At 41.3% G+C, this 16419-nt stretch overlaps 1 protein-coding gene across 3 annotated transcripts in view; it reads left to right on the top strand.

The window, feature by feature from the left end:
• Positions 1-16419, top strand: part of SOX5 (SRY-box transcription factor 5) — a 454156-nt gene that overhangs the window by 320217 nt on the left and 117520 nt on the right. For all 3 annotated transcript variants that reach the window (XM_078674095.1, XM_078674096.1, XM_078674097.1), the window contains one exon: positions 11064-11149. In XM_078674095.1, coding sequence (XP_078530221.1) covers positions 11064-11149 — 86 coding nt within the window. The remainder of the gene's footprint in view (positions 1-11063; positions 11150-16419) is intronic.

Below are 16419 nucleotides of genomic sequence, written 5' to 3'. Positions count from 1 at the left end.
TTGTTTGTAAAACCTCTAAATCTACTTTTGTGTTTGTCAATATGGTTATCTGTATATGGTGGTGTAAAGGATTCAAGTAAGTTGATATGGACAATTATTGTGACAGGTGATTAGGTGGAGAATATATACATCTATCTTTCTATCTATCTGTCTATCTATCTATCTATCTGTCTATCTATCTGTCTATCTATCTATCTATCTATCTATCTATCTATCTATCTATCTATCTATCTATCTATCTATCTATCTATCTATCTCTTCCCCTTTCTCTTTCTCGCCCTCTCTCTCTCTCTAGATATATAGATGTATATATCTAGAGAGAGGGAGATATTGAAGATTTGTATCTTCTGGTCTTACCACACACAGTGAGACGAAAAATGTATACATATTTGTAGACTTATTTTAGAAGATTGGTATTGCTTATTATAAAGTTTATGAAGTTTGCGTTTTTTGGAGCAAAATATTGCAGTTTTCCTACTATGAAACTAGAATATTTTTATTACACACGTAAAGAAGTATTGAACAGTTGATGATCATTGCAGTTGTTTGACAACCTAAAATAGATACTGCCGCAATCAGTTTCTAGTGACAGAAAACAGCACTTGTGCAGTGTTTGTGGTAAAGCATCTGAGCCGCCAGAAAGAAAGAGCGTAGCTGGTAAAAGTGCGTTATTATTAAATAGTTGAAGCCTACATTAACCAGTCGAGATATTAATATTTTAGGCTAATGGATTTCAGTAACCGATGTCTTAACAACAGGTAGAACTCAAAAGTTCTACTATAGACTGTTATAGATTTGAATTCAGGCATGTGTGACTATCCAAGCAACACTTAAAACAGCCTTCCGTCTTGGAATCCGGTTAGAATTTTCATTTATATACAGCGATGGGATATACAGCCCATACCTATGCAAATAAGATGCAAGGTAGAGAATGTCAGGATCAGTGTCATTAGAGTGATCATGACATATCGGTTTGTGCTCGAGATGAAAAAATCTTTGAAAAAATGTGCTTGAGCATGTTGGGTTGTAGTACCCTCTGTGTGGGTAGTACACTATTTACAGTTCTACAGAGAGGCAATAGGTAGCCTTTAAAAAGTCACAATTGTAGATGCATTAGTACATCTGGAAACCTGCATCTGACGTGGCTTTCCAAGTGTACTAATACACCCATTTTGTGAATGTACAGAAAGTATAAAAGTACTTTCAGTTGGAGTTGTAGGGCTCTGTCCTTACTTTTAAACTTTTCTACATCGGTTGTACCCATTGAATGTTTTGCTTTGTCTTAAATACATTCTTGAGTTTGTACAATGTGTTGCTCATCCATATCTGTGTTAGATGCCATTAAAATGTTTTTTCTCTGTGGTGAAAAAAAAATTCCCAGTGGGGAAAACACTTCCTCTTTAGCTAATCTTGGGGTTATCTGTTGCTCTTCCCATCCTGGAAGACCAAAGGCTGGCCATTTCCATGGTGGTAATGGATTAACTTTCAGTTTGTGAATGCCAACAAATGTGAGCATTCACAAATTTCCCAGTTAAACTATGCCTTCCAACTTTCACTTCCCACACCTTAAATAGGATTTACTACTGCTGATTTCTTCGTACTTGTGGTAGAAAATCAGAAGTAATCAAAATACGTCTGCCATGAATGCTATAGTGAACTCCTGGCAGGTATAACTGGGTATTTTAAGCTGTAAACCCATGTTTGCTTTCAAAAATACATTTTGTGAAATGGCCCCAAAGTTTGGGAAAAAAGCTATCCACTATAAGGCAATCCTCCTAATACTCCGTCTTCACTGTTTAAAGTGAGATCTAGTTGAAAGCTGAAAGATGGCACACCACATGGATCATCGTTTTGCCTGTTACATGTTGGGGCTGTCTCTGTAACACGGTATGTCTTTCATTTATGCTTAATATTGGTAATAGTGCTACACACCATGTATATTATTGCACTTGTGAAAATGCATCAGTCTTACAGGGACTTTACGCAGAGAAGAGAGGATGGGAATATCTAAAAGTTAATCTCCGCATAATGTTTACTTCTTGAGTATATTCTCTGCTTGATGGCGTATTGTTGAATCTCATAGTACATGTTGTCATCAAATGTCGATCATGCACATAAAAAGTGGTACCTGTGTTATGCTTGGACCAACTGAGAGAGATTGGGCACTGTACACATGTTTTTTTTTTCATCACTAGATCTACATGTTATGAATCTAATGTGTTCCTCTTGCTGTGTTTATCTCTAAACCAGGTCCACGCCAAGATTCAACTTGAAACCAGCAATGGCAAAGCCAGTAAGTCTGGCATTGTCTGCCAGCCTTTTGGCTTTGTCATTGCCTGTTTTTCTCATTGCCTGTTTTTCTATAAAATTTTATTGTTCTTGAAGTTGCCAAACCTATGCCAATTAAAAAAAAAAACATTGGCTAAAAGCAAAAATATTTGTGTGGTCTTAAAAAGCACTTATTGCCATAGTTGTCACTGGTTTTAAAAGAAACGTCTTTGTAAATGGTTGTGCTCGTTGTGAAAGAACAGAATGCCCTCTTTAATGGTGAAGTTAGGCAATGGAAGACGTAAACAGACTCATTACCACATGCTGTTTGCTGTAGTGGCTAGGGGGGATGTGAATGACACAATTGACCAATGGATGAAGAGGGAGGCTGCCTGAAAGCCCCTACCAGTAAGTACATTATAAATATATATAATTGTAGTAAAATCGTAAGGTCATCGCTAACACCAGGCATAAAAATAACAGTGAAGACAGCATTCACATAGTTCTGCTCAGTTTAGCTGCACATTCTCCCTTCTTTCTGAACAATTGTTCATTTTGAATATACCCTTATTTTTCACTATATCGGAAGAACACAAAAACACTGGCAATTCCCAGCAATAGAAATTTAAAAAGCTCTGCGTTTGTGCAATTTTTTCTGGTTGGAGATCTTGATCACTGCAACCTCTCCTTTCTAGGTCTCATCTAGACAATGCACACATTCTCTCTTCGAGACCTTTTGTTTTCTAACGGAGGGCTTAGAGGTTGTTCATTGCTAATCATTGCTTGGCTATATAGTCGCTCTCATTTACTTGCTTTTTATTGGCCAACTTCTGTATGCTTCCTTACTCTTCTGTGTTTTACCTCCCCTGAAGCATGGACATATTTCTTGTGTTCACCCCTCATATTTTTAGGAGCTACTTTTTTCTTTATGCTTAAGCACTTTCCAGAATGCGTTTTTTTCATCTGGCTCTCCCGTGTTCTTCCCCAACTCCTTGTTCCTCTGTCCCTCTCCCATCCATGTTGCTTGGCTTCATTGTTGTTGTCCATGTTGTTGCATACCCTAGCCTCTCACCCGCCTTCTGTTGTTGATTGCCCCAGGTCTCATACCCTCTGTTGTCACTATGCTGTAAACATGGCCAACATACATTGACAAAGCCAAGAGCTCTCTCGTGGACGAGACCTATTAGCTTTGACAGTGCTTTTTTCAGTATCTGGTCAGACATGGGATTGAACTCACATTACATCTGAAATTATCAACTGGCTGTTGAACCCTCCTTTTCCCTCACTCGGGATTGTATTCGCCTCGTGACCCCCTCAAGTCTTGGGATATAAAATGGTAACAAGGCATGAGTCTGAAGGAACTGACTAAGACATAATGATGAAGCAAGTCAGAACTAAGCATAAACACGTAACTTGCTGCTGTTACGAATTTGAGACTAATGTTAAAAAAATATTCTGTCCACACTGGAACTGCTTCGAAAATAATGAGTCACGCAATTAAATCAAAACCAAGGAAAATAGAATGTTGTTATTCATGGAATATTTACATGAAAAACCACTTTTTTTGTGAATCATTATTCCCTGATTTTTTGGGTATGTTTAAATTTAGCTTCTACAGTGTTCCACTAATTTATATTACAGATAAAATGAGACAAAAAGAGGTGTAATTTTCGTTTCTATTTTAAAGAAGGCTATATGAAGATTTCCAAAAGTTGAATTAATATGGTATGTACTGGTGTCTGTTTTTACTAGGAGAACCGGAAACCACCTACACTGGTGTCTATTTCCCTCCACAATTAAATACGTTTTCAAAGCAACAATACTATGCTTTTATTTTTTCTTATGTTTGACTTCTTGTGGGATTGGCAGTCATCATGACCCACATATGTATTGAATGGAACCATTCACAAGGGAGTTTTCTTTGCTGAGATTTTTCTTTAGGGTAGTGTTTAGAGAAGGATAAGCTGGCTACCTTTGTACCTTTGACTGTTTAAGACCCAAGCTTTAAGAGACACAAGTTGTGATCTTGTAAAATCTGCTCAGGGATGCAGCCTTTCCGGGGAATCAAAATGGAGCTTGCAGATGCTAAAAACTTTTCATCTTCCAAGATGGCCATGGTAGATTTTTAGATAAAATAGCCACAGTTTCTAATACATTCTTTACTATGGGCTGACACAAGTTATCATCTTTGTGGTGAGATGAAAAATCTCAAAAGATATGTTAATGCTTAACCGAAATGTGGTACAGAGCTACCATCGATCACACAAAAGATGATGGGAGGAAAGCTTACAAGTAGTCTAACCACTGGCAATTGCTCAGGGTAGCATTTCAGCCATTCGTTTTTCACCCAGTGTGCCACTCTAGACAAAGGTCTGCCTTAGGCAAATCAGTATTGACCTTGCACCTTATGGTAACAGTCCATCTCAAACATCTAGAGAAATACCCCTCCAGAAAGGAACATAAACAGTCCCAAAGCGGTTCAACCGTCTAAGGCCTTTTCAATGAGGTATCGCTTGGGTAAGAAAAGTGATCTCTTCTGTTTCTTCGGCTAGGCCGACTGCTTTATTGATCACTTGACTTATTAACACAATAACTGAATTGATTATTTTCTATCTAACTCATTTTGCTTTCTCTTCGTGTTACTGTTTTGCATGTTCCTCTTTGGACTGCAATAGAGGCTTCTCACTTTTTAAGAATATTTATTTTTTAGTTTATTTCACCTCATTATGTTACGTATTGAGAGTTGAAGTTTATATTGTCCTCATAGCTTCTGAGACATTTTTATGATCTAGTATTGTACACTTTTTCACTAAACAAGTCCACCGTTTTTGTAAGCTAATCGAGTTTAATGATGAATACTTCTTAAAATACATATTCAATGTATGGGGTGTGTATTTTCGTGTGACTCTTATTTGCACTGCGCCATCATGAATGTTGAGCTAACTAAATTTGTTCCAACATTTTTATATTATTCTTATAAAAAATAAACCATCCTGTGCTGGAAAATCCTTAACATTTTGTAAATATTATCAATTGCTTACAATGCATGCATGGTCACGTCCTCGAGGGTGTGCTATGTACTATTTTTGGCATGCTGCCTCACATCTGGACTTGAATAGGCTTAATGTGTTCTTGTCTGTCACGTCATGGACATCGTGATGCACATGGTTTCCACGAAGTCTGGCCATAATAATCTCTACTAAGTGATTCTTAAATCTTTTAGGTTTTAATCAATTTTTGTAGAAACATCAAAATGTCAAAGTGGATACACAACCCATCGAAGTCTTTAATTCCTAGGTGGGGCAATGCTCAATTTATCAAAAACAGGCAATTTCTAAGAATGCCTATTTAAGTCCACTTCATCAATTAACAGAGGAATGTACGTGAAACGTCAACCATATATCTGTATGAACTTTGATGTCAGCAATTTGTATTCTATACCTATATAATCTATTTTGCTTGCAGAATTCTAGACTGTACCACATTGTGTAATATTAACGTCTGTGAAGTCACTTATATCTGTCAAAGCCCAACACATCCTTCTCTAAATTCCTATTTACACTTCTTACCCACTCGTTGCCTTTTTGGCCTCTTCACTGGTTTAAGGGTTTCCTCTGCTCTTCCAGGGTTTCAAAAGATGTATTGTTTTTTGTCATATGTTATAGAGTGATTCACTAGTAAGGCAGACCGGCATCCGTTTCTTGGGTTGGTGTTTTGCTGGTTGCATTTAGCTTCCTCCTTATTATTGTCTCTACTATGAGGTCCATGACAAGCAGGACTCTCAGGCCCTCAGACATAGACGTTATCCCTAAATCAGTTTCCTGCAAGTTCAGTATGGGGCCACCTCACTCCCTTCGGTTCTTTGTCATCAATCCACATTTACGGGGTCTTCCTCTTTTTCCAAATCCACTTCTTTTTCCAAATCCAGCGCTTTCATTGCCCAGTAGGCAATAGAAAAGGTCACTTCTTCCCTTTCCAACCCAGCAGGGAGCTCTTGAGTTCTGGCCTGATTCTGCTGAAGAGTTTTCCAGGATTAGTGTAGCAAATGCCAGAGTTTTATTCAGCTTTTAGTATGGCAGTCAATTTTTTTTTTAAATCCACTGTGGCGAACTTGGGGGGCCTTGCCTGTTTGCCATCTGCTAATTTCCTCTATTTTCCCTTCTAGCTGGAGAGGCAGAGTCCAGAAGGATCAGCCTCTGGTCTACTGTTGTGCTTCGTGCCTCTAGGGTTAATAAAATCTGCTTATGGTCCCTTCTAGTTTTGTTAGCTATTTATATTGTACATGGTCCACTGGGCGAAGTCTCCTTTACTGGGAAAATAAACCTGGTGAACACCTTCTGTGGCTCATTAAAACAAACCTATCTCCTGCACAAACGTGTTCTGGCGTTAGGATATGAATGCCTGCCTGTAGGTTGGCCTCATTCGATATAAGTAATTCTTGGTATTTGTCAAAGCTTGAACAGTCACTCCTGTAAAACATGTCCATTGGACATCTAGGTGGGTCCTCGCAGTCTCAGTAGGCTGATCTGATGTACTCGTTTGCCAGCCCATGGGTGGTTACTGCTAACATGCACAGCAGGCCATACAGGTCACCCACAGCCCATCACCCTCCAAAACCTCTGGGATCCCTTTGGCTCTTCTGTCTCCACTTGGTTTCTTATCTGGCTCTGGAAATGACTCCTGCATTGGGACTACAGCAACAGCTCCATTCCTTCTCCTCACTCTCTTACCTGGTCCAACCATCCTCATGCAATTGCGACTAAATTACCAGCCTTCTTCAGGATTATTACCCCTGGTCCTCTTTCTGTCATAGCAGTTATCTCCTCTAAGGCAGTGACTGTTCCGCTTTCAAATATATGACTGAAGTTATGCCTTTCATGGTTTCATGGGGTTGTGTGGGAGTTTCTATGAGCTCTGTAAAGAGCTGAAATGATAGCATTGGTATTGATGAGCTGCGACTTCATTTTTAACAATCCACCCCATTTGTACTTTTGATTGGTCATTCATGACACAAGTTGTGAGTGGCTTTTTGAATAGTTTTCCTTTCCATAAATCCTATTCCCTTTATTCTACCCTTCCCTGGAGTTAGACCATGCATTAAGTAATTACGCATTTTGAAGTTAATTTTTCTTTTCGTCTAATATTGAGGGCAAGCTTAATGATGTACAGCTACTGATAACCAAAACTCCTGCTAGTATACACACCCCCTATGGTTATGTTCACTATTCTATTTTCATTTGTTTCAAACAGATCTCGTTTCTTTATTTTGTCTTTTGTCACATTTGTGACATTTACTGAGCGTTTGGCACATTAGGTGTGGAGATTTCATGTAACATGCAGACTGGAAAGAAATGATAAGGTTATGCCTTCTTAATATTGGAATTTGTATCTCAGACCCCCAGACCCTGTTTCCCCTCATTGTGGACTATGTATCTGACGCTATGATAGCCGTCTCATAGACAAAGGTGGTGAACATGGTTTTCCAAGATTGCAGCCTCAACAAATGTTATGCATTGCATGTTTATCATGCAGGTGCTACATAATCAGTTAATTATAATTGCATATTTTTTCTATGTGATATTAGTAGAGTGTGGATCATTTTTGCTCATGGGTATGATTCAGACCATAATGCACATGTGGCCTGATTCACGTACTAAATTAGGAAAATTACAAATGCGATTTTCACTTTCAACTGAACCTGTGTTTCCTTCCTTTTGGGTTTCATAAACATTCTCAAGATTGCACCAAGTGTAATCCTGGGTAGGCCACGTGACCTTCCAAAGGAATGCTGTTTCCGTCTGTGCAGAGTTCACTATAGTAGATAAGTTCTCATAGGGTATAGGGTAAAAAAGACTACTTGTGCAAATTCAAAAAATATTCTTTGTGGGGAATATATTCCATAATGTGCATGTGGAAAACCCCTCCAAATCTGGACTCATCCTGTCCTCTTCCTACCCTGGACGGGGATTTACACTAACCTTTGCGGGAGTAAATACAACTATGTGGACATTGATAAAGGCAAACTAATCCCTGTGTGAATTCCTGGTGTGCATAAAAAAGGTAAATTCGGTCATAAACGTATGTTTATGAATGAAAACCCTTTGTCTCTCCTATTGCAATGACCTCTTTTCGAGTGAAGGAAGGGACTAGCGAAAGGAGAAGGAGGGTGATCAGATTATTTGAAAATAGTAATGAATGATAAATGTCTTTTTGAGTTTTAATCCCCGTTGCCTGCAGGAAAAAGTATAGGCCATGTTAATAAACTCCAGTCTTCAATTTCAGATGCTTACAATCTTCAGTTTGTGTAAAGAATTTCCAAAATCCTCGTTCACATAAGCATTTTAAAAGTAAATGTGTTTCATCCTTTCAGATACATTTTAGCTGTTTGGCCTATCTTCTGAAATGTCGCCAATTGTTAACCAAAGTTAGTTAAAATTCCCTTCCGAGCGTTTGCTCATGTAATTTTGTGTAAAACGCCACATGTGTAAAAATAGGCTTCTCCGGCATTGGTAGTGAAAATACCTACAGGCTGTGCAACAACTGTATATACTGATAATTGCAGCACCCTTTTCCAAAGCACAGCAGCACTGATCTGAGGAATCAGACCCAACTGCCTCTTACAGTTTTGTTTCTAATAAGGCTCAACCCTTCAGAAGCAGCCTCGTCATTGCAATGTCATTAAGTAGCTAGTCAGGGATTTGTTTATTGTAGGGGTCATGCAATTTATTTGTATGTGAGACACCATATCCTGCACTCTTTTGCCTGCCTAGGGGATGAGACTTGGTGTGGCTCCTTCTCGCGGAGAGGCATTTGCAGGTTATCTTAAACAGTCTTTCTGTGCAGCCAAGATCTGAAACTCCTTCAGGTAGAAGGGTATAATAGCCAAACTAAGCCTCGGTTTACACACATGACAGTGGGGCTTACTCCGGTGTTCAATAGTAGAACAACTCTACTTTTCTTAATTTCTGAATACACAACTAGAAGAGTAGCCCTGGTGAAGTCTTCTGCAAGACTTGTCAGCAAGAGACGAAACACAAGTTGGCAAGGGCAGAATGGATTAATGCATGTCTAATTAAAAAAACACATGTTGAAACCTCCTCTCAGAGAACCCTACTTTAAGACCTGAAACTGTAGCATCATGTGTGACATAGCACAGCATGGTTATGAACTGACTGGGCTAAGTGGCTGAAAATCTTCAGCTATTGAATAGTGTGCTGACACATGTTCAGGGTTGGCAGCTGGCCACATTGCCATGTTTTTAGCCTGGAGATTTCAGCAGGGTAGGGCTGGACTGGGAATAGTAGAAACTACAAGTCTCAGATTCTAGAGCACTGTTGTCTAGGAAGTTAAGCAAGGCGGAAGTTGCTTGTGAATAGAATGCACTCTGCATGCTCAAATCTGTCTTAGAGTATCGCAAATGGTTTGACAATCCTGATCAATTGAATTGAAAGCTTTTAAACATTTTTGTCATTTCGCCTCGCACAGAGAGTCGCTCCATAACAGTTTTATTGATTTTCCTGTTGCAATTTCTATGTGTCAGCGAATATGCTCTGGACAGTGCCCCCAGCACGCAAAGAAACTAAACGATTTTTTGTTAAAAAGATTGTTAATGGATCAACTTAAAGTGTTGGTCTTTATAACTGTGTGTAGGTTAAATTGGAAGAACTTTTTTCCATCGACTAACTATGTACAAATATGGCAGATCACACGAGCTATCATGGGCACATGGGGCCTTCAACTAAATGTGTTCTGTGCATACAGAAGGAAATTAAGACTAAAAAGAGAAAAACGTTTTTTTTTGTAGGTTCTTCCTTTCTTAAACCTGCCTAATAACCAGGCCTTCATTACAGGAGTTGGGAGGCCTGCAATTCCCTTTCCCCTGGGGTTGTGGTAATCTCAGCATATAATATTACCACACTGGAATGGGGAATAACTACAATAATTGATATTTACGTTCCCATTCTCGCTTTTTTTTCCTACATTCGTGACCATTTTTCCCATTCACATTTTGCCAGCTTGTTCCTCGTAAAACGTGAGTGGGAATAAATCTGGAGTGTAGTGTTCACCTACTATCTGTAATCTGAATTTTGCCCATAGTTGAGCTACCGAATTGGGATTACCTTCAATTTGGAACGATGGCTGGAGTAATTTACTAAATGGCAATCACCCTGTCCTGCGAACTATGTCGCAGCCCTTTCCATGCGCCCCTTTCCATGCTCCCCTTTCCATGCTCCCCTTTCCATGCTCCCCTCAGACCGTGTTACCTGTCCATGTTTTTGAGGCGCGGGCCGGTCTGGCAGGAGTTGAAAGTAACGGGTATTTCTGTGACCGGTCACTGTAGCTGTTGGTTGGATGCGCCTGGCGTTGGATGGTGTGCTGTGTTTTGTTTGTGAACACTTAAGGCCACTGGGCTGACTCATTTCACCCACACGGTCACGACAGTTAATGTGGCCTCTTTCAATATTACAATCTCATCCAAGCCGCAAACTCTTTTGAAGTGTCGTGCTCTGATCAATGTGCACTTTTTTTCCCTATTTCCCTAAATGCATCACGAGTAAGAAAAAAAAATAAAAGGGATGAGGTTTCCTCCTTAATTGCCTTGCGCCTTTTATTCGCATTCCTCTCTCAGTTCGAATTGTGAAAAGAGTGTTAGCAGAGGGCTGCACAATGGCGCTTTTCATTAGGCCCCGGCACAGCACACAAAGGCCGGCTTTGGAAAGAATAAATGCAGGAGTTTAATTTGCAGGTGGAGAGTAGATAAAAGGTGCTGACGCCTCTATTATTCTCTTACTTAGGTGACCCCTACCCTCTTCAGCTGATACCGACTACCATGGCAGCTGCTGCTGCGGCAACACCGGGCTTAGGCCCGCTCCAATTACAGGTAAGTCGCAGCACAATGGCGACGAGGCAGCGGTGGGGTTAATGTGGGGGGCTGTTGTTTTTGCTGGTTATCGAATGAGCCCATCCAGGAGTCCTGCTTGCAGTGGGGAAGTCGGCGCAGGTTTTTGTCTTTGCCTTTGTACGCCACGGTAAACAAAGCCCGAAGTGAAGCAACAGCCATTCATCTGTTTCCTAGACGTTTCAAGCATGGCGTCCAAAGGTTGCGCAGCCATTGTTTGCCAGAGCACAATTCTTTCACCGGGGTCACTGCGTTTCAGCTTCAGGTTGTTAGCGTGAACAAATAGAGCGCAGGTTTGTTTAACATCTGGAGACACAGGGTGCTGTCATGAAAACAGTGACCGATGAAAAGGGTCACATCCTGCCCCCGAACCCTCTAGAAAGAAAAAGGTTTATATGTAAGAGTCGTTGGTTCTTGGAGGGCTTTTAACCTTTAGTGCTGTGAAAAGCCAGGAGCTGTGTCCAATGTTTGTAATGTTTATAACTGTTTATAATGTTTATAACATGTATAGAAGAAGATCTGACATCCTCTATATTTAGGTTCCTTATCTTATACATTCAGTGCACCAGTTCTCATATGTGTAACGAGCTGATGAATAGTGACAAGTGTACAAGTGTCTTACTAAGTATTACCACTGTGTCTGAATCCTCTGATGTGAGTGACAGGGGGAGAAAGAATGTTCACACCCATATGCTTCTGCAATCCGCGACTTCCAAATTAAATCAGTGATCAGAAATAGGTGAATCAAGTTGTGCGTGTGCTTTCATTTATTTAATGCCAGTAGTTTCTCCCTAAGCCTGCAAACAGTCCAGCACTAACCCAGCACATTTGCTTACATATCGAACTGCATATTAACAGGTCTAAAATAAAAGATGGATGGATGGACAGATGGATGGATGGATAGATTCCAGTGTCCAAAGCCTGATCAAAGTTTGTTGGCTTAAAAAACCTTCTTCAGATATTCACAAAGTTATTTTCCTGCCTCATCCCAGAAGGATCACTGCCAATAATTGTTTCAGGTATATGCAAAATGGGCTCCATACAGCTAGTTGAGAGGATAGCTGAGTGCCTCGTAACAGGCATAGGCACAGGGATCACACCTCACACATTGGACACTTGATCCAGTGGTTCCTCTTTAGCTTCCAGATCAAATTTGTATACCTTTGAATCATGCACATAGCACATCACGTTGAGTAACTGTCTCAGATGACCCTAGTAAACTGATAGTATTAGGCAACCACTAATTCAAGTGAATTAAAACAACCAAGTTACAAAAACATACCAAAACACTCACTGTTAGGGAAGGATGCATTCAGAATAGATGCCCAAGTCTCTGGATCTCACTCCCAGCCCATGTCAACTCGGTTATCTCACTCAATTCTTAAAGTCCGTAAAAGTCCTTTTTTTAAAACTGTCCTCAAATATACCTCCTTCAAGTACAAGCACTACGGATCCAACCCTCCCAGGCTTGGCTAGCCCACCTAATCTCTGTTGACCAAAGCCCATGTAGCCAGCTTTCTACCACTAGTTCAGTTTATGTCCATACATCTGCATCTAACAGGCTGTCCTGCTAGCACATCTGATCCCATCACCCAGGCCTTACTAGCCCACCTATCCCTTGTTATAGTTTGTATTTGTAATAATAACTCGTATTTGTAAAGCATGAACATATCACCCCTCAAGGGTTTCAAGGCGCTGGAGGCCATCGGGGAGATTAAGTGAGCTGTTGCCCAGAGTCGTATGATGCTGAGCTGGTGCCAGGGATAAAACCACTGACTCTGTGCTCCAGAGTCAGCAGCTCTGGCTGCTTCGCCATGCCTGTTGATCAAAGCACCTTAGTCTACTTTCTAACACCAAACAAATCTACAACCCCATCTCATCTTCTGACCTATTACTCCTCAGGAGATCCCCTCAAAGACGAGCCCACCAATTCCACCCACTCAGGCCTGCTGGCCCATCTTTCCCTGTTGATCAAAGCAGATAAGTCTTCTCCAAATTCCCATTCAACCTCTACCTCCCATCCCATCATCTAACCTATTGGACCCCCTTGTAGAACACATTAATATGCCACTCTCACCTTCTTGTACAGCACTACATTAAAACCAAATAAAATAAAAAGCATTGTTGCATAGAAAATTATATCTATTTGTTGGACCCGATACTTGTCTGGCAGCGTGTCCCTAAACTTTTTGCTTTTTCTGCCTGGGTTTTATTTGGTCTGTTGTGTGGCATCCGGGCACTTTCGAACTATAAATAGAGTGTGAAAATGCACATGCTCTACCTACCATGTTGGGAAGTGGTGCTGACTCAATGTTCTGAAACATGGGCCGGTCAGCCATCGCTGACCGGGGTGTGTGCATTGACAGCTATTATGATTAAACTCATGATCCGCCTGCCAGGGTGCAGCCGCACCTATGGTGCCTGTAATTGTGTGTGCCTCCTGCAGTTGCAGATTTGTACTTAAGCACTGACACACGTAGCAGTTAAACCTGTGTCCAGTCTGCTGTTGCATCCTCGGGCGGGCGCACTTGCACCCCTTCTGCTGGGTACAATGTGTCCATCCTTCCACTATAGGTCAGTGTGTGCTTTAGCGCACGTGCGCCCAGCTAGTGAGGAATACCTGTGTGTGTTTTCACTACCTATGAGGCTTCCTCTTCCCATAGGTTAAAAGGGGGAAGTGGTTGACATCACTTGTGGCTGAAATAGTGGATTGCAGTGGAGCAGCGTCATGATGTTTCCTGTCAATGGATTGGCCATGCTAAACCATTTCTAATAGTAAAGGAGATTTGGGCATAACTCCGTTAGAAATGCTACTTATAGAATATGGACATTTAAATGCTCTATAAATGAGTCTTGCGTGCCTGGCTCCATTGAGGTACGGAATTTGCAACTTTTCGTGTTGGAGACCTGAAGTATCTGGTGTGACTCATACCAACGTGCACCAGACGCTGTGCCCAGATTGCCTGAGCATGACCCTGATCATCGGGTACTGCTCGGGGTGTCTCTTCGCAATGAGAGGCTCTCCTGTGTTATTCCCCATTCATTGTCTGTTCTCTTTCTGACCCTCATCGCAGCGGACAAACAGCCCTCTCCACACCTGGCCACTCCTGAAAATATCTTGGCACCAGGTAGTAGCGAAAGGGAGATTGCTGGGTTGGTGGAACACTTCTGAGACAGTTAGGAGGTGGGTCAAGAGACTCATTGACTGCACTGTGTTTTGAGGCCTATGGATGAACTTACTTAGTGGCTACTAACCTTCACTTCTTTTACGCCTACCTCCTAATTAAAAGTTGCTATATATCCCCACCTGCATCCCGAGTACCCAGACTAAGTGTGTTTTCAGCCGTGTGTGGCCTAGCATTTGAGAGGTGGTGCTGGTTATCTTCCATGCAGGGGTATAGGACAATCGGTGTGAACCAGAGGCTGGAGAGAGGCTGGGGCCAGGGAGTCTACATGATGTGACCCTTTGAACTGCTGCATTGCATTAGGGTGCTGAGTGTATATGCGTGCGAAAGTGTTCTGTACAGACAGGCCTGGTACCTGCTGCATAGTGTAGCTTTGCAGAGTGAGTGTATGAGTGAGTGAGTGAGTGAGTGAGTGAGTGGGAGTGATGGGCAGCGGGCTGTCTGCGATTCACAACACTGGCTGGTAGTGGCGCATTATACATTGATTTCATGCCAAAAGTACAGTACATTCGACATTGGTTTACCCACGTGGCTCCGGCCCGATGTGCTGCTAAAATTTTTTCTATTTTCATGTATGTACACATCTCTGATATCGTGATGAACCGGTGTGTCCCTTATTATTGTGTGGGACTGTATTATCAGGATTGCTTATGTGGGCTTGGAGAGGATAGTGTGTCACACCGCATAAGTGTGCTCTTTCTCTATTGGTGGGGAGTGGAGTTAGACTATGAATTGTCCACAGTGTGCATACTATTGATATCATAATGATACAAGTGGGCATAGTACTGCTAGTAATATTTCCAAGTGTGTTTTGTGTCCAAAAGCATGTCATGTTCATGTTATAAGGGTTGACTATGTGAGTTGATTGTAAGCTTTGTTTGCATTCATCCTGTGTGAAGTCCCTTTTGTGACACTCAGTGTATTTATCTCGTGTGACTGCTGTGCCTTGCTTTACACATTGCCTCTGAGAAAAAGCCTCACTGTTCAGTGTCAAGCTACCCAGGGGTGAGCACTGGTTATACAGCAAGTGTTATCACCCGCCCTTGAGAGAAGTGGTAGACTCTGCCTGGCTGGGCTGGGGAAGTCCCTTCAGCAAACCAGAAAGTGCAGGTTCCAACACTATTGTACACTAAAATCAAAAGGATATAACGCAGAATACGTTCATTTATGTGGTATTGCCTTATATAGATTATGTTTGTGGTTGAATGTGTTTGAGGAGGTCTCTATTCAGCAGCTCTCGGGTGTTTTGCTGTGTTACCTCATTCTTTAGAATGGTTGTTATGAATGTGAGTCAGTGAATGATCTTCCTTTCTCTTCCTACGGAGCCAGGGCGCAGCCTGAGAATTGCCATTGTTCACATTTCATGCCCAGTAGCCTGCTAATCACAGCACAACAATGGTGCTGATTAATTGGCACCAACACGGATGCATTTCACATACAGAAGCTATAGGAGCGATCTGGTGAGAGCATGGTGACAGCTGCTGACCTGCTGCCATTGTGCTTTCATTTAATGTATTTTCAAAACAATATTACATTGGGATGTGATGCCATATTTCTTCAACTATCCATGCCAAGGGGCTGCAGGAACACCTTTTCCATCCTGCCCATTATTTTGAAACTTTTGTTTCTACATGCTTGCAGTATGCACCTGCTCACACGGTGTTGTGTCCTTTGTTGCTGTGTGTAATACTATGACAGCACATGAATCCATTATTCTTCTATAATGCATCACCAGATTACTCTGACCAGTGTCATAGAAGACGACATTCTCACCCATAAAGATTACCAATGTCTTTTCGTCTGTCTGATGTTGTAAGTTCTTTTATCACTCCCATGCCACATCAGAAACCTTTATTTGTTTCTGTTAGCTTTCTAGAAGTGGGTGATGTGCATCACTTTTGTTAGACACTCTGTAGCATTTGCACAAAGTGCATCCAATATCTTTTTAGTACTTTCAGCCTTCACCTATTTTCTAGATATGCACATTTTTGTTAGATGGACACAGTCCATATGCTTGTGGTTGAAGCATCAGTGAGTCTGGTGCTCAATCTTATTTATTGTTGCATA

Source organism: Lissotriton helveticus, chromosome 1_1 (assembly GCF_964261635.1).
Source record: "Lissotriton helveticus chromosome 1_1, aLisHel1.1, whole genome shotgun sequence".
NCBI classification, from domain to species: Eukaryota; Metazoa; Chordata; class Amphibia; order Caudata; family Salamandridae; genus Lissotriton; species Lissotriton helveticus.
The sequence above is the reverse complement of the archived record's forward strand: the minus strand, read 5'-3'. Positions and strand labels throughout refer to the sequence as shown.